General features: G+C 38.5%; 1 protein-coding gene across 1 annotated transcript in view; it reads right to left on the bottom strand.

Moving 5' to 3' along the window:
* LOC103624735 (phosphatidylinositol 4-phosphate 3-kinase C2 domain-containing subunit gamma-like) overlaps window positions 1-27,796 on the bottom strand; it is a gene marked incomplete at its 3' end in the record, with an annotated part of 85,933 nt that overhangs the window by 49 nt on the left and 58,088 nt on the right. Inside the window, exons 15-19 of the mRNA XM_017726199.1 lie at window positions 20,107-20,221; window positions 18,776-18,906; window positions 12,645-12,833; window positions 1,133-1,226; window positions 1-51 (exon numbers count right to left, since the gene is read on the bottom strand). The exon at window positions 1-51 is cut by the window's left edge and continues 49 nt beyond it. Coding sequence (XP_017581688.1) covers window positions 1-51; window positions 1,133-1,226; window positions 12,645-12,833; window positions 18,776-18,906; window positions 20,107-20,221 — 580 coding nt within the window. The remainder of the gene's footprint in view (window positions 52-1,132; window positions 1,227-12,644; window positions 12,834-18,775; window positions 18,907-20,106; window positions 20,222-27,796) is intronic.

Genomic DNA, 27,796 nt, shown 5'->3' with positions numbered 1-27,796 from the left:
CAGCAGGAGTTTCACCAGAGGGCTTTCGAGACTCCACTCAAACTTGAGCACCTTAACAGAAAAATTCATAATAAAAATCAATTTTATGCTGGCCTTGGTGTCTTTCCTTTATAACTAAGCTAATCAGAAGGGACCCAGAGCTTAGTTTGAACAAAGCAATCAGACACATGGAGTTTGCTCTGGCAATGCAATGAGCAGAGAAACTTCTGTTCACAAGGGTCTGCCACCACCTGGAAGACAGACAGATACCATCCCGATTCTGTGCTAACATGCACGTAAATATGCAGCTTCTCTTCCCCCACTTAAACCTATCAATGTTATATTTAATTTTTTATCTGATTATCTGGTTAGGAAAATAAACTTATTTTAGGACAGAAGCTGTGGAAGGTGAAAGGTCACAGCAGTTTGTGAATGCTGGAAAGCTGTGAAGGTTCCACTGGCTCACAGTAGTGGATTACATGAATATATTCATAAATGCACACAGATATCTATCTAGATAAGCATATATCACAAGCACAGAAAGAAACTCTGAGAAACTCTGCAGTGTGGATAGGGAGTTATCCATATGCACAGTGCTATGAAGTAAGGGGAATAAAGCTTTCCAAAGTTCCTGCTCAACCCCAACACAGGATCTATTCAATCACCAAGTGCTTTGGAAGCAGTGATGCCATAACTTGCAAAACATTAATTTCCAGAAAAAGTAGTGTACATCTCTACAGAGACAATTCTACACCCAAATGTCCACTTTGTGTTGACTGTTTTTCTCAGTGTATGTGGAATTAAAAACCCAGTGATTTGTGTGGCAAGAGCACTTCCTTCCTTGACTGCAGTGAAGCCCTGCTACCTGAGCAGAATTTCTCTTGGTCAGATACACTTTTTTCTTTTCTTTGTTACTGCAAAATACCTTCATGTGCTATATGTGAAAGCTCAATCAGCATGCCAAAACAATTCCATCCTCCTAAGTTGGAAACAGTCTCTCCCTCAGCCCTGTTTTTAATCCACTCATTGCATCAGTTGACCAGACTTATTTGTTCCTCTTACAATGTATCAACCAACCTAAAAGCATCAAAAGTATTTAATGAAGTTATTGATCTGGACAGGAGATTCCCTTGGCTATCAATTTCCTCCTTACCTGAACCAGCTGTGGGAGGTATTCTAACAATTCATCATTTGACACATTTTCTATTTGTTGGACTGCTGCCCTGCGAATATCTTGATCTGGAAAACTAGAGCAAAACAAATAGGTATCATTAAGAGCTACCAGACCACTGCAACTCTCCCGAGTTCTCACTGATACAAGATGTTAGAAAAACTGATTTTCTCTCAAAATGGAACAGGGGGGGAAAAAAAAATCAATTAATTTGCTTTGTTGTAACAAGAAACACACCACAGGTGTCTTAATTGGATTGACTGTTACAGTGCCGCACTGGGGAAAAAACCCCAACCTGATCTTCAAATACCTTTTTTAATTTGAACTACCACATATTGTAATTTTCTGAAATATGAAGCAAATTACAGATCTCTTGCTGCTCTTTGTTACCTGAAATGGGAAATTTCTGAGCCTTATGAACTTTTAACAGTCACTTGAAGACTTTGCTTGATCTGAGAAACAACACAAAAGCTTGACATTTCCCATACAAAAAGGGTTCATTTCAGATAATTTATTCTCAAATCAGCTCTTCTGTTTTCTGTCATAACACAATCAAACATACTTTTTAAACAAAAGCGATTTTGTAATTGAAAACACGGATTGGGTAGTTTTAGGATTTTATTCTGTGAAATTTGGTAAAAAATTAGCACCTTCTCCAGAAAGGCTCCAAGTCAGTGAAACAGACATTTCTGCTGAGAAAACATTTGAGAACTCAGCATAAGCTATATTCTCAACTAATTCTGGCTGAAACCAGGGTGGCTGTAGCCTGGTATAGATTTTGTGATGTTTCTCATCATAAAAATGAGAAAAGAGGAAAACACGGTGTGGCAGCAGCAATAATACAGAAAGAGAAGGCTGGATAATATAGATGGTAGAAACATTTTCCTTTGGAAGAGAATGAAATTTTGATGTAACCTGGTTGATCAAAACTGACTCTTAAAAGAATATTTTCTCTCCTCGGAGAAAATATACAGAAAATATACAGTGTCACTTTTAACATTTGAAAGCCAAAAGATAACCTTTTAACCACTTCTTTTGAAAATCTAAAAATAATTTCTACCTTTTCATGTTTTGCAATTGTGAAATCATTAAAGCTTGGACTTGATGATCTCAGAAGTCTTTTCCGATCTCAATGATTCTATGATTTTATACACAGAGAATTTCCCAAACACAGAATTTGCCTAGAATGGTTCAAATTTAGCTGATTTGCTGCTGTTCTGCTTTCACAAGGAAAGGAACAGATGTGCTCCTCTGTGTACATCTGCTACGAGGTGTCACCCTTAGCTGTGTAATCAATCCTTGTGTGTTGTCCATTGCCATCCCAAGAATATTTTCTGTCTTCTCCTGAAGCAAACTGGAAATGTTCGTGGAGACCTTTCAGTTACCAGAGGTGCAAGAAGGGTCATCTCTGCCTAAGGGGCAGAAATGTCTTCAAACAGCACCACAGTCAAGTGGATATTGTTCAGAAGAGCTGGTGGGCTTTGATCCAGTTCCCTGAGGGCGAGCACCTGCCCCACAGAAAGCAGTGAATCCCTACCCTCTGAACTGCTATGGCTGTTAGGCTCTTGGGAGAAGCCTCTGATTTGGCAGTCTAGTCACACAAAAAGATGATGACTAAGGGACACAGGTTATCCTGTCAATTCACCCTGAGGAAAGTCCTTTGAAATCAGAACCTTCATGCATGGCAGGAGATGTCACAGGCCAACAGCGTCACTGCTTCAAGAGCTCAGCACAAAACCAGACTGCTCTCTTCCCACCTAGCACCTTTTGCCAATAATATAGAAATAAAAATCAGAAGTGAAACAGAGGAGGCAGAACCATACTTGCAGCAGCGACTGCTTGTTGCTATCAAGACAAAAAGAGAAGAAATTGTAAAGCTAAGTGCTCAGCAGTATAACAGCACCTGCTGCTGGAATCCTGAGCTTCTAAGTTCAATAAAACCAGCTGAAGCAGAACAGTATGCACACTTCGATCAGCAAATTAACTAGAGGCCATCTAATCAAAATAGGGATATTCTGATTAAAAAAAAAAAAAGGTGGACAGTTGGACTTACTTGAATTAACTGGTTTCAGGGCTGCAACCTGTAACACTTCCCACCCCCCTTTCCCACGTGGCTCAGGTCCAGTTTTACTATTTTGTTTGTTTTTTATGGTCCATATTTAGTGACATTTCTAATATGGTTTATAATTCTTTGTATAATGCTGAGAGGGCTTTGATGGGGAGAGGAGGAATACATTATAAATAAATTATCATCCTAGGCCCAAATTAGCATATTTTGCAAGGCTTATTTTTTTTTACTTATTTATTCTAGGCAACCTATTAGGAATGAGAAGTTGTTACTTTAATATTCACATGGCAATTTAGAACAAAATGTATTTGAAAGATACAAAATACATTTTTTAATTATTTTTTTAATACATTTTAATACAAAATGACATGGCAATTTAGAACAAAATGTATTTGAAAGAGGACTACATATTAAAAAAATAATCCCTTCCATATCATCCTATTTTCTAATTATGCAATTGCTCCAAAGGATTGTGTGCCAAGCATGTGCAGATAATATGGAAATGAGTCTTTCCCTTCCCCTTCTTGCCTAGTTCAACAGGCTACTGAGCAGTGAATTACGCTCTACACAGGCACAAGGCCAAACAGAAAAATGTTATTACTTGGTTACATCTTGTCCTTACTAGCAGCCAAGATCTGAATACACACAATGCTATGAGGAGAGAAATTCCTGTATTTTTTTCCAGCTAGGCAAAGAATGAGAAAATTATTTGAATCCCAGACTTTCCAGAAAATCCAGCAGCTAACATTTGATTTATTTAGAATTGATTTGATGTAAGTCAAAACTGGGGCTATGTCTAAGTCACCAGAAGCGGTGCCAGGAGATGTGATTAGGGCAATGACAGGCACTGTGGTGAGATACCTGCAGGGCAGTGTGCTTCAGGAAACATGGGTCTTGTTATTCTTTTTGAATGACATTTTGGTAATTTGTTGGTCTTGGTGACTAAATAGTTTCCTTCAGCTTGTAAATCTTGAGGTCAGCTTGAGGCTTAGTTCAGTCTTTTGAACAGAATGGGCAACTAGTACATTTTTTAAACTACCTGACAATTTGTTAACCCCTAGATGTAAGAGCCCTCACTTTTTTTGAATTTCAGTGTTGTTCAGGGCCACAAGTACAAGTACAATATTGAATTTGTATTTAAATATTGTACACAGGCACAATATTTAATTCTATTTGTTTTCTCCCTTACATTTGTATTTGAGCAAACATTTAACATCCTCAGAAACACTGGAGTTACAGCAAACTCTTAGGAACTCCACCAGTATTACATGATGCTTATGCTATTCATGCTTGTACACACCAGTTTATTTGCTAAAAGCCAATAAAAGGGTATGGCTTAGAAGCAGATCTGAGTTAAAAATCCCTTCACATGCCTGGAAACGATGCCATCTTGTAGTCTGGTACTTAAGTAGTGCTGGAAGGTTTTTTTCCAGTGAATAATCTTGCAAATGTTTGAGTTGCATCAAATCTGATTTTAGTAATCCATAAATTAGTCTTGATTAGAGGACAAAATTAATTGATTTTTTGACTCTAACTCAATGCAAGAGAAAGCACTTCAGGCCCAAGAAAAAGAGCTTTACAGTTTGGATATTAGAGGAGAGCTGATTTCCAGGGCTTGCTGCAATGAATATGCAATTATTTATTTACACATGCTGAAAACTCTGAAAGCAGGGAAGTGAGACAACTCTATCACAACAAATTCAATATTCCAGTCTTTAAGAGTATGCTCCTAAGAAAGAAGAGCTCATCTGTAGCACAGCCTGTCTGCATCAGATCCATTTTTTGAGGGCTTTGAAGAAGAGATTGTCAGAACTGACATGTGGCCTCTGACTATGGCTTCAGAGAGGCAGGACCTTCAAGGACTCCTCTTCCTAGCTGCTTTATGGTTATCACCAAAAAAACTGAGAATTTAGCTAAAAAAACCCCAGCTTAAAACAAAAGCTTTTAACAATGCTCGTAAGATTCTTTTTTTTACATAGTTTCAAATATATAATTGTCATGCAGGTTTAGGTTTCCACTTACTTATAGTTGTTCCTTTTTTCCCCCTCAACAAACCACCTATTGGTCAAAAAATACTTCAGTGAATAGAACCATTGTGTTGTGGTTCTGTTCACTGTGACTAGAGCCAAAGTATTCCCCATTCATTTGCTTGGCTGCATTGTAATATCTTTCAGCTTTCTTCTTTTGGCCAATTTAATTGTTCTCCCTTAAGGCAATGAGTACTCCACAACAGAGATCATGACTTCTTACATATTTGTTCCAGGTTCACACACATCAGAAACATCACAGACTCTATGAAAAATAAACAATATGTAAATTAAAGTTGTTGAGTTTAGTCCTCAGTAATAGGTCACACTATGCAGGACTTCAAATGTCCCCTTCACAGCTTGTCTCACAATTTGGATTCTCTGTAAGCTATGAAACCGTTTTCCTCTAATTAAACACTCACCTATTTAAACTCAACACCCTTTTTGCAGTTTTGTTCTTCCCTCTCTGCATGATGCCAGTGATTGACAGCCACCCATTTTTTATCTTTTAAGTAGATTACTAGGTCTCCCTTGAGACTTTAAGGTGTGTTTTGTAAAAGTTGAATTTTGAGCTGGATGAGCACAGATTGCAACTTGGTTTAGAAATAAGGACAACTTGCAGTCTTTGATTTTTTTCATACTGATAGCCAGTCGGGAGCTATGTGTCTAGCTGTACCTTTTAGCTAAATCAGATTCAAACAGAAAACTAAGCACTGCTGAGGTGTCCTGTGGATCTGTGAAATCCGCTTGAGATTTTAGCATCTGCCAGTGGTGAGCTGACTGTAAAAGAGAAATAGATGTGCATTTTATTTTTAACAGTTTTATTATTCTAATTTTATTGTGCTGTCTCAGATAGCCCTGTGCCAGAATATATTTGTCAGGTAAGTGAAACTGCTCACTTCTCTACATTTTCTGGCACGTGATGATCTCTGATGAGAACAATGTAGCCTTTCACAGGCCTTCTTTTAAGGTAGAGGTTTATATCATGCCACTTATTTCTGCATTTCCCTTCACATTTTAAATTCTGTTGCATTGTCGAAAAAGAAAAACTTCACTCTGCGAAGTGCATGGTATTAAGTCTGGCAAAACCAAGGAAAGCTGAACTAGCAAACCTACTGGAATGAGGATACCAACTGAAAACAAAAAACCCTTTAAGTAGTAAAGTATATCATGTCATTGATGGATGCAACTGGGCCAGGAGAGAAAGTACGGAAGAAATGTTTAGAAGAGTAGACAGGGAAGTTTTGTGAGGCAGTTTAAGTATTTTAAAAGCAATTAGACAGAAAGAGGGAAGAAACAACTAGAATAATGATTAAGGTGTATGTCAGACTTCTGCATGCTAGCTCGAAGAGAGCCTGGAGGTGTAGCCACAACCTGACTGCACTGCAGCAGGCACAGACAAACACAAAAGCACAGGCAGACGGGGGTGTGCTCCTCACCCGAGGGGCCGTCCCTAAATAGGGGGAGAAGGCAAACAGGGAGAGGCAAAGAAGGGAGAGAGAGGGGACTCTCCCATGTAATTTGTACACAGAAGGTTTATTGAGGTGAGGCAAAAGGAGCAGGAGATGGAGAGCCGAAAACCTGATAAGGGACCAGGGATTTTATAGTGGGGATAGGAAAGGCGGGGATAAGGGATACAGCAAATGGGATACTTGACAGGAGGCGGGGTTGAGTGCAAGAGAACCAATGGAGGGATTTAGGGAAGGAACCAATGGGGCATCGAGGAACAAAGAACTTTCTAGAACTGATACATATTAAACTTGGGAAATGAATATACACAACCTCATACATAAAGCAAGGAGGGAATAACATTAAGCAATCAGGGGAAAACATGCAAACAGCAGAACAAAGGAATCATGGGTTCTCACAAGTTATATACTAAACTTGGGTTGCTGACCACCACAGGGGGAGGTCTGAGTTCTCCTCAGGAGGCAGAAGAGCTGGAGCCACCTGCACTGCTAGAGGTGTATCGTTTTAGCTTACAGATAGCATAAGCTGGGTTTTCTGTTGGTGATTTTTTTCACTCTTTTGAGGGCTTCTGAAAATAAACCACTGTGAGTGTATGGAGGGTAGAAAATGGTAAGGATTGAAGGAAAGTACAGAAAGATAACAAATACCATCAGTAAAAAGGACACTGCCTTTTCATACTTTTTTTGTTGAAAAAGAGAAATTCACTCTTCATTGTGAGAAGTCACATGAACCCTTCCCAACCTCACACATCACAGAAGTTATGGTCGTCTTCACTAGCTTTTGCTTTGGCTGATTGATTGGCAGATAAATCTGTTGAATTTGCTCACAGAAAATATACTTTCAGTCATGCTCACATAGATTTTCTACAACAAATTCTGACTGCAACAACTAAAAGTAAGTTTAAGATGTCATGGAGACCATATGGTGAACCATATCCTAGGACAAGAGTAGGAAGAAATTACCAAAAAGCAGTTTCCATTTGAAACCTGTATGATCTAGAAGGTTCTTCCCACCCCAGAGACAAACTCCTCTGTTACATTAAACCTGAAGATTAAACCATGGAAAACATGATTATTTAGATTAAGCTTCCTGACCAGAGAGCACATTTATGCACAAAAAGCATGTAATATCCTACATAGTTGTCTTTTGCTATTTGTCCTACTAAAGCATTCTGCTGTGGTACCTTCATATTATTGCCAAGAAAACTAAAAATGGTTAAAACCAGTGAAAAAAAAAAAAAAAGAATTCATCACGTTCCACTGCTTAAAGACTTGTCTATTCCTAGCAATGCATATATCACCATCTAAGTTATCACTAAATTTCATGTATATTAAGCATAAGCAGTTTTAAAGCTTCGTCAGTAACGTGTTCTGTACATCAAAGTATGAAATTAATTGTGGAGTGTTGCTTTGTTCTTATCTTATTTCTTTGCATACACCTGTGTTTGCTCTCCATATTGATGCATAACTACAGCCAAGTAACAAGATGCAAACGGGCAAGATATGCTCTACTTCTATATGGTTTATTCTCATGTGAGCTCGAAGGGAACACTTTAAATTCTCCTTTTATTGAAACAATGACAATCCGATTCAACAATTCTAAATCAATTTGGCTTCCAAAGGTATAAGAGCAAAATCTGTCTCTGAGGTATCACCTTTTATTATAATTATTGGTTAGATATCTGAACCTCTGAAATGAAATAGCCACTTTGCTACATAAGGCAAAAATCAAGAATAATACTGTGACAGTCACAGGCTGAGGGATACTATAACCAAAACTGTGTCTGACACCACATGGTTTTAAAGGATTCTTCTTTCCTGTGCAGTTGCCCTGAGGGAATTAGAATTCCGCAGGAAGTTTCTAGGAAAATTTTTAAGCCTAACAGGGAGGCTACATCTTCAGCTCCCCCGTCTATTTCAAAAAGCTCTTTCATCAAAATGGTTGGAGCCATGAACTATGCTGGAAAAAGACACACCTTCCATGGCTGTTCTCTGATTCTAGCTCAATATCTTGATTCCTAGCCATGACGCCTCACAGGGCTGCCAGAAAAAAAATTAAAAAAAAAGCTGAAGAAGACATTTTCTATTTTGATTAACAAATATGCTTGGACTTTCCTTTGCAGTAATTTGAATAGCAAGATAACCTGACTAAAAACTCCAAGCATGGTTGTTGAAACCACACACAAAACATTGGCCTGCTAGCAACGCAGCATAAATGGTGGCATTGCTAACCCTGCCTTTGGTTTCTTTCTGTCATCAAGAAAATGCTCTGAGTAAATGAGTGTACTGGTGTTATTTCCCTGGGTAGCGTGACACGCAATGTAGATCCAGTTTTAGAAAGCTCTAACTCACTAAAGCTTGGCTTTTTACCAAACTCAATAAGCGACAGCACGGCAAAATGCACAGGGCACCAAGAAGCTGTTCTGAGTAGGAGGGACCATGTCTATAACTTCTGCCTTAGGGATAATTTTATACTTCAGGCAACAGCTTATAACCATCCTTCCCTGAAATTAGAGGTAAGAGTGTAAAATCTTTTTCCACACTTCCCCCTCCCATCGTCTCCATCGCATCTCTATTGATTAAAGAAACATTAATGGTTTTTTAAATTCCTTTTTGTAAGCATCGGCTCCTAGGGCTCTAACAATCAATGCACTTGCTCCAGCTACTGGATTCAAGGTTGCAACTGAATTTATCTGTGAAATTTACCATGATCGTGTTTTCCATTTATGAAAGTTCTTCCTTTCCACTGCATAAATGAGCATGTTATCATTTGGCTGCCTTGAGAGTTGCCTGCAAAGTGAAAGAGCAGAAGCAAGAGAGGCACGCTCAAAGAACAAGAAATATCTATTAAAGGGTGTGTTTAACTGTGAGGTGAACAAAACAACTTAGAAGTTTCGGAGAGTTGCAAAGAGCTTTCCAGTTCAGATTCCAGATAATGGGGTTTGATCTGATGGCCTGTGATACCTCTCGCCAAGATCTGTGACGTTGCCTTCTAACCCAGGCCATGAGGAAGCACCTCCAATGCTTTTTCATTTCTTTACCCTCACAAATGTGTGTTTGAGTTTAATCATCAGGCAGACACTGCTTTTTTTGCTCTGAGAAGAAGGATAATTTAGAGTTCCCAGCCCAAGGCATGCAGAAGTGACTAGTGATTTTGAGAACCCTTTCTAAAGAGTGAGCACGTGCCTCCAGCACAGATTCAGGTTCTCTTTAAGACACTGCAAACTGAAGTTCCACCAAAGAAAGTGTCCAGAATGTGGAGTGACTGGAAACTCTTGGTTTCTTTTATGGCACTGATAAATGGTGTTGCACAGAAATAATACAGCATAGAGCTAAGCTGCAGATCTCCTTGCTTTAGGTTGTACTGTAAGTTGAATATTTATGCAGAATCAATTTTAATTTGGAAAAAATTATAGAATAAAAATGCGAGAGGGCTTTTAAAAAAAAAACCAAAACCAAACCAAAACCTGTTTTAGGAAGCCTCTGAGCTGCAGATTACTGAAATTTGGGAGAGTAGCAGTGTCACTATGTTTGGCCCATTTTCATAGTCTTCCCTGGGTAGCTGTTGTTGGTCACCACTGGAAAACGGATGCACTAGGCTGACTTTTGGGCTGATTTAGTGCAGTTGCTCCTGTCAGCAATACATGTAGACAAAGATCAGCTCTAATTCATTTTCCTTACCCACAGTTTGATAGTGATGGTAACACAAGTCCTTAAAATAGGCATGGATATATGAGGAGCATTTAGTTTATATTCTGCTCATGTTTTACATGAACTTGGATCTTTCAGCCGTGTCTCAGCAATCACAAGAAATCAGAGAGCTGTTTTGTGGATGATAGAAGTGAGGAACTGAGTTCATGTGTTGTCAATGACAAACATAAAATAGGACAGTGTTGAATGAACGTTCAAAACCAGCTCAGTTAAAGAGCCTGTGATCCAAAGTCAGTGAAGGTAAGGAGGAAATAAGGTTGGACCCTCTCCAGTGCTACTGTATTTTTTTCAAAATGATAAAAATCTGAGAAATAGAGAACTAAGAGAAGAAACCTCAGAAATCCATTTGTATGGAAAGTACTCCTCTCCTTCAACCCACTCTCTCACTTTGCATATCCATGTGTCTCAGCAGTTAAATCAGTGACCCAGGCATTTTTGAAACTAGGCATCTTTAAGGAAATGTAATCTCTCTGTTTCTGAAGGTTAGCTTCCGAGTTGTTCATGCACCTACAAAATATTGTAGATATGAGAAGGACAGATTTTTTTTTCTTAAGAGGATTTGTTTTGTGATCGAGAACTTCTTTCTGCAGTATTACCATGAAGCAAAAAAAACCTGGCTTGATATTATCTTCTGTGAGAAAGAAACTATAGGGACAAGCCATCTAAGATCCTGATCAGGAGAGAAGTTCCTGTTCTTTGGCACAACTGCAGGTGCCAGCCACTCCCAATAGTGGCATAAGAGAGACAAAGTGATGGTATTTTCCCCTCTTTCCATGCCAGCAATCTTTGTGGTAGCCAGAATGAACAGTGGGTACACTGCACCCAATGCACCCTGAGAACATCCCTGCACACTCAGGGACAGACTGAGTCATAGTAAATACACTCTGAAGCACCTGAAAGGACTGATATTCTGCACCACACCCTTGTGCAGAGCTGAATCTTCAAAGAACAATAAAGCTCTTCACTTGCAGAAATGCCACCCAGATAGAGAAACAAAATCAGGCAAAAGGTCTGATCTAAAAGCCTGGCATGCTCTGACAAACCCTATCAAATTCTCTTTCTACTCTGAAGTCTGGAAGACAACACACTGCCCATATACTCTTTTCTACATGGATCTTTTTAAAATTAGAATTGGATCCTAATAATTTAATAATGATAAATAGCAATATTATGCTTCAGAGTCTGATCCGTCAGGATGTTTGCTTCCACCATTCTCACTACACATAAAAAAGACATGTATGCAAACATGTGAAACTGCTAATAGTTCAGATAGAAACCTGGGATAAAAGTATTCATAGGAAATTGCATCCAGAGGGAAATAACAGAAAATAATCAGTTTTAGATTATTAAATATCTGTTTTTAATAATATGAAAGTGTATCAAGTCACAGTCTATTTCTCAAGTAAAGCTTTACAGGAGGTTTATTGTTTTTCTAAAGGTACAGCATGAAACCGAGATTGCAAAACTGGTGCAGCTTGTGCTTCCCTGAGACAAGCAACGGCTTGATAAAACAGATTTGCTCAAGCATTTCCATCTGCATGTGTAATGCTTTTACAGGTCACTTAATGCAAAATACCTCCCAAGTTTTTGGAAGGAATGTAGCTGCTGACACAGATTCTGTCCCCTGACATCTCTGTTACATCATGGGTAGGGCTATCTCCAGCATCAAGAAAGTGTCCTGGCAAACAATCAGCTCCCAGTGTAAGAACTGGGGGTGGAACACAAGGCACAGCAACAGAATTTATTTAACTGACTTCCAAGTTTCATCCCATCTCCTTCAGAAAGATAGGTTACACGTGGGACTGTGTGTATTTACATAGATTATTGTGTAACCTAGAGACATATTTCAGTCCTCCTTATCTCCCATTAGTCACCTCATGTCAGTACAGTAGTTTGAAGTTATGGAGTGCTGTGTAAGTGCTACGTATTTGACTGATCACCAGTTACCAGAAACTGCCTGAATCTGTCCTAGAGAATGAAATACTCTTTTCATTATCCTGAGAAACAGAAAACCTTCTCAGCCAAGAAGACATGGTTGGCACACTCAACTCAAGGTCACCACAAGAGTTGCAACTGCATTTTCACTTTGACACAGAGAGAAACAAAAGCACAGCCAGTGCTGTGCCAGATACTGTGCTGAGCAACCTGAAGCACTGCATTAGCCAGCATGTGATCATTCTGTTTATCGTTACTTTCCTACTTGGGTAATTGTCCCTTACCTGAAAGTCAGCAGCCCAAGTGCCTCTAGAGGGTTAGAAAATTTCCAGCTCCTGAGCAAGGCATACATTTCTGACACTGTGGTTCGATCCCAGCTGGGTGCACTGCCCAGCACCAGAGGAAGGGAGCAGTTTTGATTATTGCAGGAGTAGCGATAAAACCATAAAATTCTTCTCTGTTGCTCTGAGAGTCTGGAAAAGAAGATTAGAAATTCAGTTGGAAATTAAAACCACCTGAAGCTTTGTGTAGCAACAAAGTTTATTGTACAGAGGGGCCAAGTCACACAGTGCACTGCTTTTCAGCTAAGTGCATGTTTTCCTTGGGGTAGGACATCATTTTCTGCAGACCAGCCTTCATAAGAAAAGTGATACTTATACTCTGGATCTGTCAGCCTTAGGTCATATAAAAATGAAGTGCCAAAAGACACACACACAAACATATATATATTTATATGATTATTTCACATTCCAAGCACTCTCAATTTTCTTCTCTGCTGTCTCTATTGTTGGTGTTGTTTGTTTGTTTTTACTGATTGGGGTTTTTTTGGCAAAGAAGGTGCAGTTGTCACTGGGTAAATTATTGTTGCATCCATCTGCTACAGATCATCTCCAACTAATTTTCGTAACTAGACACACAACACTGCAAGTCATAGCTTTCATTCCTGCCCTTGCTTTGACTCTTTAATGCAGATGTGCCTATTTTTAACATTTATATTTGCTTTTAAAATAGTGTTTAGGCACGTCTATGCACGTGCACAAAAACATGAGCACAGGCACACACATGCAGAGTGTGATTACCCCTAGAAGTGATATGAGATTGGAAAAGGGAAGAAAAGCTCCCAACAACTTCTATATTTGTTTGAATAGTCTAGCTTGCCATGCTTTACTGTACTCACAAAAAAAAAAAAAAAAGGATGCAATATACCAGACTCCTCACAGAGACATTAGATATCTAAATGTCATACTGATAAAATGGTCAGTCATCACACCATATTTCACCACAGTGAGAAATGCCTCAGAATAATTTCTGCCTTATATCATCTGATTTGTCAACAATTCTGATGTCTTTGCCTCATGCATATTAAATCTCAGATTCTGACACATTGGAAAACAGGAAAATAAATTTCCCTGGAGAGACAAGCTCAGACAATTGCCTTAATTTGATATCAGAGCCTTCAAAAGAAAACTCTGAAAGAGCAAACTGATCACCAGTTCATACACATAATTAGTGAAAACAGGAAGAACATTGTTTTCTTGGTGATATTTGACCAGGTTGGTGATGCATCTATTTAAGAGCATAACACAGTTGTGACTTTAAACAAACCTAAATATTTCAGAATGAGGTGTGAGGAATCTAGTAGAAAGCAGTAAGTAAATAGTTTGCTTCCAGACAGGCATTTAATTATCCAGACGTGTAAACAGGGCTTAAAATCTAAGTGTTTACATTCTTTCTGAGGTTGTCTTCCTTCTGTTTGCAATGTTTTGGGGCATTCTTAGCCAAAAAAAAAATCTTAGCCCCGCTCTGTCAAGATTGTGTCATTCACAGCTCATAGAAATGAGTTCCTCTGGCTCTGTAGGCACTAGAGAACTTTCCTCCCTTACAATTTTGAATTGCCAAGTGTTTAGGAACAGAAAGCAGCAGCACAAAGATGGGCATGTTTTTTTCCTGAGTGAATGTTAATTTCTTCCCTTTAGGAGAATAAGCTCATAAATGTATGCAGAAGATGAACTTAACTGTGATACCCATCCTGACTTTCAGTAATCATTTCAGGAAAAGCATCATTTTGGTAATGACTTAAGAAACAACTTCAGAATTCATAGCATGTCTTCTGTGACAATAGATAGATGCCTTTGCGAGCGTGTGAAAAATCACGCACAGAAAAAGAGATAAAAGTCGGCCTAAAGCTTCGTTGCCTGTCTGGTTATCTCATGCATTTGGATGACATTCTGCAGGACAGTTCAGCTAAAGGACCTCTTTTATATGTTAACTTTAAGCAGAAATTTCAGCTTTCAAACAGCATCCTCCAAACTAGACAATCTGTTGCTCAGATTAAAGCAGCTAAAGCTTCTACTGAGCTTGCAAAGGAAGATAAGAAATCAATCCTTGTATCATGTTTTCTAAATAACAGATTTCTCCCTCTGACTTCACTCAGAGGCAATGCCATTTTCTCTTTCCATGCTTTAAAGATCAGAGATGAAATGAAAGGGTGGGTGGGGTAGGAGTATTTTAGGTTTTGATTTTAAGTTTCTTAGTTGTAGCAAAAGTTTATATAAACCTGTAATAAGACATTTAAGATGGTAAAAATATTTTGCATACATATAGGATCTGAAGATTATTATGAAAATAAGGGCATTTCTTTGTCTCAGTAGGGTTAAGATGCTAATTAAACCTCCTTTTTTTGATAAAAATTAAGTTTATGTTTTTTTAGATAGAGCTGCGTCTAAATTTCCCTCCATGTGAGATGTCTATTAAAATATTTGGCATTCTGTTTAACACAAATAAAACCAAAATACCTTATAACCTAAATAATTCAGCAGTTTTCTGTTCAGGTTTTGATTAATCCCTTTAGCTAAACGAAGAAAACAGCTTCTCTGAAGGTTTTGTCAGCTGTTAATTGTTACTTTTTTGGTGGGAGGGGGAAACAGCAAAAAATGAGTTTAAATGTTTCTGAGCTGGTTTTGTTCTTCATGTTCAGTACTAAAGGAGAATAAGACAAAAGGCAAAAAGAGGAGAGAGTAGCAAAGATAGAAAATGCAAATTTCTCTTCCCCAGCACTGATTTTCACTTTAAAGTTTCTCTTCCATGGACAGACTAGAAAAGACCTCTTCTGCTATTGACCCAGCTGGAAGTAGACTTTCTAATCCCGCCTCATCACAACAGGACTCTTGTGACCACTGGCTGGCAAACTAGATTCTTCCCAGCTAAGTGGCAAAAAGGAAAAGGGAAGCTGGAAGAGAGGGAAAATAAGATGGAAGGAAAACAATGAATGAAGGAAATAAAGGTGGCAGAAACCAGATTGTCATGTTCCTGGCTTCAAACTGGTCTCCCATCCTTTCACTGGGATGCAAGGAGGCTGTATCAGGTTCAAAGAGCCTCCTTTATCTCAGATGCTGAGTTTTCTGGGGCTTGTATTTCAAACACAGTAATCCTAAAAGGAATCAGAGGCTCGCATCTGAAATGTTTTCAGAAGTCAGCCAGAGCAGCTGGCAGTACCTAATGAGTTCTCCTCTTGGCTCTCTCTTGTCTGGTTTGGTGATGATGCCAAAGATCAGAGTGTAGGGCTGTGAGGAGCACAAGATCCATGTGGCGAAGTTCATTTCCTTCAGTCCCACTGAATAACATCTTCGTTAATCAACACCCAAGACATGCTGGCCATGGGGACCAGTGATCTGAGCCACCTACCAGAAGGACAAGAGTCCGAGCCTCTGGGAAGGCCATCTATCTGGGGCAGATACACATCCATGTAACAGGAACAGGCCCAAGCACCAGCAACCAAATCATGTAGTTGTGGACCCTGAGGGTTTTTATGTCTGGGTGTCAGCAGCTGGGGAGAGCAGGGAGATCTGGGTCCAGCTAACTGGATAGACTGAGCACAACTACTGGGGAAATCAATTTTTTGATACTATATACAAAAATATATATGTATGTGCATCTATTCCACCAGCAGACTTGGATCCGGATCCTGCAGAGAGGAGGAACAGAATCAGGCTGTCTGCGCTGTCAGTTTTGTGTTAGTGTTGCACTCAAAACATTACTGGATTCAACAACCTGTAAGAAAGACGACCATGCAGCTGTCTGGTTTTAACCACTGCATCTTCCTTTTCTACCATTGGTTTAAGAATTTTCTGTCCATTCACATATTCCCTCTGCTGTCAGTAGAGTGAACAGAAGGATTCTGACAGCCTGAGAAAGGTTTCTTGTGTCTTCTGACCACAGACACCCACTTATTTCAAAGTTATATTTGAGGCTTGTAAGCCTGAAGCATCATCACTGAGTGATACTGCCACAAAAAAGCTGCCTAGATTCCTCTCTTTTTCTTGACATATGGAAAAAAAGAAGAAATCTTCGGGTATCACAGCAATAATGTGTTTGGATACAAATGTGCTACAATTTTTTAAGAGAAAGTATCTCATGAATGAGGAAGGTAAAAAAAAAAATCCTCTGATACAGATACAATAAAATTACATGCTGACAGATTCCTCTGGATTACAAAGTACTAGAGAATGGAATTGCTTCATTAACCCCTTCACCTTGATGACCCATTTGTTAGACCAGCATTGCCTGTAAGACAGGAGGACAGAAAACAGCAAACTATGGGAAAATGTGGGAGTACCACTGTCTTTCTTCCAAGGACCTGTAACTGAACTTAGCACAGCCTTAACTCCAAACTGGTGACTTTCAGTGGTCTCTTCCCTTCATATTCCCACAGAACCCAAAATTGTTGTATTATGGATGTTATAGGATCTACCCTTGCCTGGTCCTTTGTAAAACCTATTGATGAACCTGTTATCCATGAATTTGTGTTTAGCCTTCATGAATGTGGTGATGTTTTCTGCCTTCACAGCTTTGTGGCAGCAGATTTTAAAAGCTCACCACTGACTGTCTAAAGAAGTACTTTATTCCATTTATTGATAACTGATTTCCTACTTGTTTCATTGAACATCCCTAAGTTCAAATATTGTAGGATTTGATGAGGCATTTACCTTGTCTAACACCACCATGATTTTACACAAATTAATTGTACATACACAGACATCCTCCAGTCTTCTCTCCAAACTGTAGAGTCTCAGCCTTTTTAGCTTATCCTGGTCAAAGAGCTGCTTAACCTCTTTCATGATATTTGTTGCCCCTCTCTGCACACTACCCACATCTACTGTGTCCTTCCTGAGTCTTGAAGACAAGAACTGTGTGGTGTTTTCAATAAAATGGACATCAAGGTTTTAAGCAGCAGAGAAATGGCACACACTGTCTTCTTTGACAAATTACTTTGTACTTAGCTAATTTCTTAATGATCTTATTCCTTCTTACTGAAACCACCATTTTACCATGGTAACAAAGGTCACAGGCATTTGTTTTGAAGTACCCTAAATCGTTCTGAAGCATATTTTGCAGATGGAAATTTTACTGGCACTGTGGCTGTTCACAATAAAATAGTGACATCCCATTCACATTTTAAAATAAAATTACAAAAGCTTAAATCATAGACCCCGTGTATAATAAAAATAATTTTACATTTCATCTGTCTTTGTAAAAGCTGTGTTAAACATCAAATACAACAGCAAAATTGTCTCTTGCTTTTTTTTTTTAATAAATTAATTTTAAAAACCCCTCAAACCACCAACATAGAAATCAGCACAGAAAAGTCTTCTTAACAGATACATCATATCCCACTGAGAGTGCTGAATTATGTTATTTAGTTATTGCACAACTAATGCATCTTTTGACATTTGATGGAGGATTAATTCACACAATTAACTGACATTAGTATAATGGCTCTCTGTAAGCACCTGTGCTCCAAATTCCACGCTGATTATACCCAAAAATTATTTCATGCAGTACATAATCCTAATTGGTAGTACAACATTCATACAGCTGAGCATACTAATCTGCTTCAGTTCAGAGTGTGTTTGTTTTGTTTCACTTTGTCTTTATCCACCTTCTGTGAAAGCTGAACTTTTCACACTTCTTTCCTTGCTTATAACTTGAAACAGATTTTTCAAAAACCATTTAACAGCTCTATCTGAAGTCTGAGTGTTTAATAACTAAAGGAGGCCGATTTCCATAGAACCTAACGGTGTTCTTGCTAATACTGATACAGATGTACTGCCTTACCTGAAAATCTTATGTTTTGAATGAAAAATCAGTTTCTTGCCTCAAAGACATGAAAAGATGTAGTAATAGAAAGGGAAAAACAGTCCTTTGCTAAACTGGTAAAATACACTGCCACCTCCGGGGCCTTATTAGGCCTTGCTGTGATCTGTTCTTTCATTTAGAGGTGCTACTTCTCAAATCAGTCAAGTTAGGCTCCTTCATAGGAAAATTTTCTTTTTAACAAATTTGATACATTTAATTATGATCAGTAGGATAAATACAGCACAGCAAGAATCAGCAGGGTTAGGTGGGGACAACTTACAGCAAGAGAGAACGTATCTGTGAAAGTCTTGCAATGTGCTTCAGGCACTCCTGGGTTGGCTCTACAAGATCACCTCTTCTTTCTTCAGGTTCAGGTTTAATGAACTCCAAATCAGTTTCTGGGAAGTCGATCTTTATTTAAAAAAAAAAACAAAAGAAGAGGGGATAATTATTTGAGGATGCTCACTCTATGTAATATGTTACTTAAATGTTTTGGTGATAAATTCCATCCACAGAAATCAGTGGGACCTAAGTTTCCTGGGAGAATTTAATCCACCATATTACAATTTTATTAGAACTCCATGAATTAAAATCTGACGCAAGTTCTTACTTTTTGCCTCCTTTCTTTTTTTTTAATGAGATGGTTCTCAAATGGAAAACTTTCATTAATGTAGATTTGCTTTGTTTCGTGAAAAGTAAGGCTATTTCTGATGTGTAGTTTGTCACCATAAGAGATGGAAATCAGATTCTGCCTCTCAGAAATTTAAGATAATGTTTTTCAAGATACAGAGAAAGTAAAGACTCAACCAAAACTACAACACGTGAGGTACTTGATAATCTGAGTAGACTTATCTGAAAATTCAGATTGTTCTTCAAAATTCAGCCCAATTTGCATTCAGCTTTGGTCTATTAATGCACACCAAAATGCCTTATTTATATATACTTTTTAATATAAGTATTTGATATGCATCACTCTCCTAAAGGTTAACAAAGTTATTCCCTATGAAACACTCAGGCACATCACAAAACTAGATGGTCTTTAAGGTCTCTTCAAATCCAAGCCTAGATTTTCTATAAAAATATATATTTATAACAATTTATAACAAATTGTGATACTGCTCTGTGGCTGGGAATAACTGAAAATGAGGGGGGAGAATGAGAAATCCTGTTTCATTTCTTTCAGTAGATATTACAAATTAATAGCCATTTACTGTCTCAACCTCCCTGTATTATTAATAGGAGATGCTATTTTAAGGCATGGTCTTTGACTGAACTCCTCAGCCTGGAAAATCCCCATTTGCTTGTCTGTTAAAACAAGGCTATTTTTAGGCCAGGCTCATTTATCTGTATTACCTGCTTTTACATTTCATTTGCTAGCAATCATTCAGATCTTTAACAGAGAAAACAATTGGCTTTGTCCTTGAAATACCCAGTTGCTAACTTGATATGGAAAGGTGACAAAACCACCGTGCAGACCTGAGGTATTTATTTGAGTGGCTATAATGGAAATACGATTTTGAGTTTGGGTGGTCTCGGTGAGCTCTGGGAACATCCCTTTTTCTTGCACTTTGTTAGAAAACAAGCCTTTGCTTTGCCTTCTCGCTTTCTCACCTGCAGGGTGACTGAGGTTGGTATCTCAGTGCTGCAGATGCCTGGGGTGATCATTGTTGTGGGGAGCGTGCTGTACAGTGCCATGCTGAGCAGCACAGTTCCGTGGGCGAGCCTCCTGCAAGAAGCACAGAGAGAAACACTGCACTGGTAACAGGCTTCACTGAAATCCCATCAAAGAACATGGAGCTGCAGAGCTTAAAAGACAAGCAAAAGGGGAGCAAACCTTTTATCTTTATGTGACTAGTACAAATCTGGCCTCAACAAGTAGAGGTTGCATCCTGATGGCTTCACTGCCACAGCAGTATCTCCTCATTTGCAGGGTTCATGAAAAAATCGCTCTGCCAAGGCATTCTGAGTCAACTCTGCACTTTACCACTGGCTTCTTGTGTAACAGGGGCTGCCCTTTAGGCCAGGTGTAAAATAAGGATAATGCATTATTTCTGTCTCAAGATTTAATTTTTAGGACAAACATGGTCGAGACTGTGAAGCATCAACACACTGCAAGGTGGAGGGCAGCATATTTATTCCACGAAAAGAAGAAACTCATGGCTATCTGCTGCAACCATAAGGGATCCTTGCTGATTTTATGTGTAGGTGGCAGGGAGAGGGGAGTATGATATGAGAGCCTCCAAAGAGCTGAAAGAAGTTTGAGTGGGATAGTTTGTACCGCATGTGCCACATACAGTTTTTTGGACAGATGAAAGGTTATGGTCTGAAGTAACAGTCTGAGCACTACACCTACCAGCAGGTGTTATCAGAAAAACAGGCATGCATGTGGCCAGCAGATAAGAAGCCCAGCATGATTGGGCAGGTCAGCACAATTCAGTCTAGAGAACCTGAATAAAATCAGAAAGTTTGGGTGTAAATTCTAAGCATAACAAATCGACTCAAATTAAGAATGCAGCACCTGAGTAAAGAAAGATATAATACGCTGGTCTTAGCCCTTAATTTCTCCATATCTTAATGATTAGTGGGGTCAGAAATTTGATAATGTTAAGCAGTGTTCTTTTACTGACAAATACTTTTTATTAAGATTTTTTAAACACTACTCAGTCAAAACAACCGAGAGAATGCACTCTTCTGCCCACTGCAGCAGAGACAGCCAAGGTAAATGAGGTCTGAATGCCTGCCTTTCACCTGAGAGGAAGATGTTAGAGGTACAAGCGACACCAGATGGGTTATTTGATCCCAGCATGAGTTTGCAGGTTGCTGTAAAGAAAGTACCTTTTGAATTGCAAATTGAAATAAATTGCTTAAAGTCATCTGAAGAAGATTTAAGAAACTGCCACAAAGTTACTGTTATAGTCAACACAAATGAGTATAAACCTAATTCAGGACTAATTTTTCTTTTTCACTTCTCAAGCTGTTTGTGTTGTTAGCACAGACATTTAATTTTATTTTATTGTGAGAGCACAGCTCAGGAGGATTAAAGACAGCTATTTTCTGAAGTTTCTTTTGCAGCCATAGGTGCATTTGCAGGGGAATGGAGGCAGAAAAAGAGCTGTGATATGAACTAGATAGCACTTGGAGGAAAGCAATTGTGTGATATGAAGTCTCTCTCATTTAGGTAATTGATGTGAACGAGGAAGTGATCAATGGTGATTCAAAGTGGTTTTCCTGTGATGTGTACTCAGATGACCTTTAATAAACGAGTCGCATCTCTTCAACCAATCCTTTGTTGACAAAGATTTACATCATAATTTGAACTAATTGGCACTTTTGCTAGAAGGGAGAGGAGCAGCTGAGAATAAATGAACATGAAGACTAAATTACCCTTTTGAGCTCTCATTAATGCTAATCACTCTCATATTGTGCTCTAAAACTATGGGGGCCTTTAAAAAAGAATACATACAGTGGATTTTTTTCCTGGGAAACCTGCGTAGACAAATACAAGAAGTAGCACAGAACTCAGAGGTATTGTAGACATGTTTGAGACATTTCCAGAGCTCATTATTTCAACTCATTTACACCTAGAACAGATGTGGCTAAGACTGTCCAGGACAACAAGGAAGAATCTGCAGATGGGCTTCTCAAGAGTCCTCAACTGAAGAAATAGCAAGTAAAGCAACATGCCTACATGAGTTTACATGTTAAAGCAGACAGAACTGTGAGGAAAAACAAAGCTATTAGGACACTCCAACAGTGTGGAGATAACATTTCTTAATTAGAAATGAACTTGTCTTAAAAACTAGACATATTTATGCCTTGTATACTGAGTGGCCTAATTTATACCTTAACAAATAAGTGAGCAACTCATTTATCTTCCGTCAATAAGTCACTCTTTGGACTGCAAACACAGGAGGCATTTTTCACAACATGTGAAGGGGCACTGACAACTGTGTCATACAGAGTACGTTTCTGAGGCACAGCTTTCCTCAGTGGCAAGGTTTAACCCCAGCCAAGCCCCACACAGCCACTTACTTCCTCGCCAGCTGTGTCAGGGAGAGAATGGGAAGGGTAAAAGCTGGAAAACTCATGGGTTGGGATAAAGAGAATTTAATAGGGAAAGCAAAAGTCGTGCACACAAGCACAGCAAAAACAAGGAATTAATTCACTTCTTCCCATGGGCAGGCCAGTGTTCAGCCATCTCCAGAAGAGCAGGGGCCCATCACAGGGAACTGTGACTTGGGAAGAGAAGCGCTGCCACTCCAAATGTCTCTGCTCTTTCTCCTTTATCACCCCGCAGTTTACACACTGAGAATGATGCCACATGGCCTGGAATATCCCTCTGGTCAGTTTGGGTCACCTGTACTGGCTGTGTCGCCTCCCAACCTCCCAGGCACCCCCAGCTTCCTTGCCAGTGTGGCAGCATGAAAAGAAGAAAAGGCCTTGGTTCTGTGTGAGCCCTGCTCAATAGTTACAAAAACATCTCTATATTATCAACCCTGTGTTCAGCATAAATCCAAAACACAACTCCATACCAGCCACTGGGGAGAAAATTAATTCTACCCCAGCCCAAATCAGCACACACAGCAAACTTTGGGGCACTACATACACAGTAAATATTCCTCAGAACAGTCAGCTTTTGGACACAGAAATGGAACAGTAACAGGGGCCAAGTGGGTGAATGAAAGAGGGAAAACATGCATCATTATTTTTAGAAAAAGAAGCAGGTGAGAGTGCAGGACCCATTCAGAAAATGAAGGAATTAGCATCATGAGCATGATAACCATATCCTTTAGTGAATGAACAGATTCTTCTCTCTGCTACTTGGTTCTGCTGATGAGCTCAGGAAGGTCACTCCCTATTCCGCCTACCATTCCAGTTTTTCCATCTGTGAGGTGAGGGTAATGACCTTTTAACAACTGTATAATGATCACAGCCACAGAAAATGGCTTTCATGTAACAACTTCAGCATCAAGCAGATCAGAAAGTGAATATGCTGCTCTGTGCCTACTGCCATTTATTTATTTGGGAATTCTACAGATTCCCTTCTCTTTTTTATTACTGGAGCTAAAATAAACTTCCGATCTTGTTACAGAAAATGACATTGCTATTTAAAGGCAGCTTAAGTTATCCTAACTTAACAAAGTCAGTTGTGTCCTGAAGTCACATGGCAGACTTCTCTCACGACACCCACTAGAGGAAAGTTTTGCTGCTTGCTCTGTCTGATTTGGAAATACCAAAATAAATTGTGGTGCTAGAATCAGTGCAGCCAGAGCAATGGGAACTGTGGGGGACATTGCAACTCCCAAACTGCCCCAAAATGATGGATTTCTGACTCGTTAATTAGCTCTGAACCACAAAACTGTTCAGCCCAAGAGACAAACGCAGTCTCTGATGTGAAGGAATGGAGGGCTGGCACACAGGCTTCTAAACACTTTTTGGATTGCCTCTAGTGTCTAGTAAGACTTCTTGCTACAGATGTACCATCAAAGGCTCTACTGGCACTGATTTAGGGCTACTGTATAAAGTCAACTATCTGACAAGGCTGAGAAGAGCAGATATGCTGGCTCACCTACTGGGCAAGTAGGCAGCTACACTCATTACCACTGCCTTCATTCACAAATGTATATAGCATTAGAGTAGGGTTACTGCTTAGGCTGAATAAACTGGGAAAATTAGGACAAAGTACTGTGTAAAAATAATGTAAGTGTCCCCAAACCTGACATCATAAGTCTCAGAAGTACAGAGTTGAGGTTAAATTTAAAGGAAATGCAAAGCTGCTAAGATATATAGAAAAACCCTCCCCTTATCTTATGACCCAAGAAGTCTTAATTCTGTATTAGAATGATACTGTGAAATAACTCCTTTATTGTAATTACAAATACTACAGAGTTCTAGAAAATTCAAAATAGAGACAATTTTCAACTGCAAAGTAATGCTAAATGTACTGCAAACATTTATAAGGACCACAACCTCCATCCCCACGGTTTCTAGTTAAACTTCCTTAAATTTGTAAGTGATAATTACATTGAGTACAAAATTAACAGGTTATTCCAGACTTTGGAAAAAAATCTTGCAGTTATGTTTCTGATTACTTCATCATTTTTATTCCAGAAATATAAAGTCACAAAATTAGTTTACGAGCAATGACTTTAGAGTAAACAACTACATTTAGGCAACTCTTGGAGAATACTTTCAGGAAGCCAGTTTGATAAGCAGGAATCCCAACACATGTTTGGCAAAGACTACAGTGTATATCCAGCAGCTAATCATGCTATAAATCTGCACACTGCAAGAAAACTGTCAGAAGAGTGAAAGATAACACTAGAATTCAGGAAATAATGTAAATTACGCAAATTTGAAATTTGCTAAACATCTGTTCACTGACAAGTCTTTAGCAACAACAAAAACCCTAAAGCTAGCCAAATTCTTGAGGATGCTTTTAGGTATTATGTGGTTTCAAAACAGGCCAGGTACAAAGAAGAGATTGCAATATAAAATAATAAGTAATATGCTTTAAATAAAGAGCTAGATTTGTTTCTTTATAAATATATATATATATATATATACTTCATTTAGGCAACTCTTGGAGAATACTTTCAGGAAGCCAGTTTGATAAGCAGGAATCCCAACACATGTTTGGCAAAGACTACAGTGTATATCCAGCAGCTAATCATGCTATAAATCTGCACACTGCAAGAAAACTGTCAGAAGAGTGAAAGATAACACTAGAATTCAGGAAATAATGTAAATTACGCAAATTTGAAATTTGCTAAACATCTGTTCACTGACAAGTCTTTAGCAACAACAAAAACCCTAAAGCTAGCCAAATTCTTGAGGATGCTTTTAGGTATTATGTGGTTTCAAAACAGGCCAGGTACAAAGAAGAGATTGCAATATAAAATAATAAGTAATATGCTTTAAATAAAGAGCTAGATTTGTTTCTTTATAAATATATATATATATATATATACTTCTCATACAATCTTACTAGTATTTTTTAGAGGAGAACTGGAGTGTTAAATTCTCAGAAAATAACTACAGCCCTTTGATCTGGCAAGAGACTTTAACATGGTCATGCCCAAAAGCACGAGAAACTTCTCACCTCTTGAAACAGATGAAAAGAATTTGTATACATGTTAAAATAAGTTCATGTTTTTTTAACCTCCAGGTTGAATTAAACATAAAGAATCAAAATACAAAGAAGAGATGTCACCATATGATGAAAATAATTATTTGGGAAGAGAAATTATATATAAAATTTACCAAGGAGAGTAAATTCAGAGACTTTTAAATTAGTGTTCTTTTGCCCTAACAGATCAAAATTCCTAAATAATACCAGGGAATACCCCCAAACTGTTGTTTTGGGGTTTTTTTTTTTCTTGTATCTTTAACATAAGCCAAAGAAGTTTGAATAGAATTTCTGTGGTTTTAATCAGAAGGTGGTATAATGGGACAGAAATGAGGAACAGTATTTTAAAAAATGTTTGACATTTATTTTCTTTTTCCAGTGTTTAACAAAGCAATTTTTTTTTTTTTTTTTAAGCAAGCATCTGAATAGAAAAAGAGGAGCCACACTCTGTCCTTATCTTCACTGACCCTGAGAAGAGACCAACTGGGACAAGGATTTGAACCAGGATGTTTGATGACCCAGGCAAACACCTCAGGGCAGCTGGCTTCTTCCAAGAGCTTATTTCTGTCCTTTCCCCAATAAATTAAATTCTAGACATAAGAATCCTAAGACTTTTTTAGAACTCAAATTCACCCCTGAGAAAAGTTTTATTTTGAGAAAGTGTTATTTTCCAAGCTAGAAATGTTTTGTTGAGATTTTCTGGTCAGATTTCTTTAATCTCTTTATACACATTCACAGAGTTTGTTATTTAAAAACCCTAATACCATAATCTTTGCAGTAATACAAGGTGCTCTTGACATATTAGCATGACACTAGAGGTACAAATCTTTTCTTGGTACATACTTTCAAGTTCAGAAGTACTCTATCGAAATAAGTCTGGAAGTTTAGTTGCATTCCAGCAGCAAGGGGAGTTTCAGAGCAATTCTTTTTTTCAAACCAGTCTGTCTATCAATTGAAATGACAGGGAATGAATAATCCTATGGAGCTGTGGTTGGCCAAAGGAGAAAAAGGCATTTAGGCTTCTTTGTGGTGGTAATTACTGTAATTGTAAATGACACAGCTATCAGATATGAGGGTGTTGAGCATGCTATTCCTAAATCATTCCTGCAACAACTCAACCTTGATTTCTGCTTTGAAGGGTCATTTCAGCAGTGATCTCTACAATTACACAGCAAATGAAAGGGAAGTAGCCCTCTATCCCCTTCACTGTGCTGATTGTGTGTTCCAGGAAAGAATGGAGCCATTTTTCAGTCAAATTTTTGAAAATGTCAGGTTGGCATGGGGATCTACCAAATGAAAACCAATGTTCTTGCTCTGATGGCATACACGAAAAAATATACCTCACAGGGAGATGAGGACTTTCGGGCCTTCCAAAAGTATTTCCTTTTGGACTTGGATGCTCCAGAGAAAGCCAGGTCCTCAAGAGAAGAGTTCTCATATAGGCACCTTTGGAGGCAAATAGGATAAGTGTTCCCTCATTAAGTTCTCATGCCTCAAACATATTTCATACTTTCTTTAAAAATACACACACAATGGAAGAGTGAAGTGCACTTCTTAAGACTAGCTATGAAAGAAAAGTCATTGAATAAATTGCCCAAGCAATCCCTGGAGCAGAGATTTGATTCATGCTTTTTTCCTTCCTTCAAGCTAAGTGCTCTAAACACTAGGGTACAAAAGAACACAGTAACCTTGAATTTTCTCTGGAAAGATGGAAAAAGCATCTAGCCCCGTCCAAAGGATTTCCTACACCTCTCAGATTAAAGGTTCAAAGAAACACAAGGTCTTTCAAATATAGCAAATTAACACAAGCAATCAGATTTTTTTGTTTATTTTGTTTTAAATGGTGATTGCTACCATATAGAGAAGTAGATCAAGATGTCTCAAGGCAAAGAAAGACTTGTAGCTTAGAGGTGGATGCTAATGTAGAAACTTGGGGGGCTTGAACATATCCCTCCCATTGCACAGAGGGTATTGCAGGGATAAATAAAAAATTTGTATCACTGCAAAGATTCAATCTAAATTCAGATGTCCCAGTGCTACTGAAACATATTTAGAACACTGTGGAAAATTTACCTTGGATCTCTGTTTATACATCACTGCAGAGACATTCCAACTACAAGCAACTGTTATGTTGTGTACTGTGTAGAAAGAAGTGGTTAGAAAAGAGAAGAA

Source organism: Corvus brachyrhynchos, unplaced genomic scaffold (genome assembly GCF_000691975.1).
Source record: "Corvus brachyrhynchos isolate BGI_N302 unplaced genomic scaffold, ASM69197v1 scaffold191, whole genome shotgun sequence".
NCBI classification, from domain to species: Eukaryota; Metazoa; Chordata; class Aves; order Passeriformes; family Corvidae; genus Corvus; species Corvus brachyrhynchos.
This window is presented reverse-complemented; position numbering and strand designations above follow the sequence as displayed.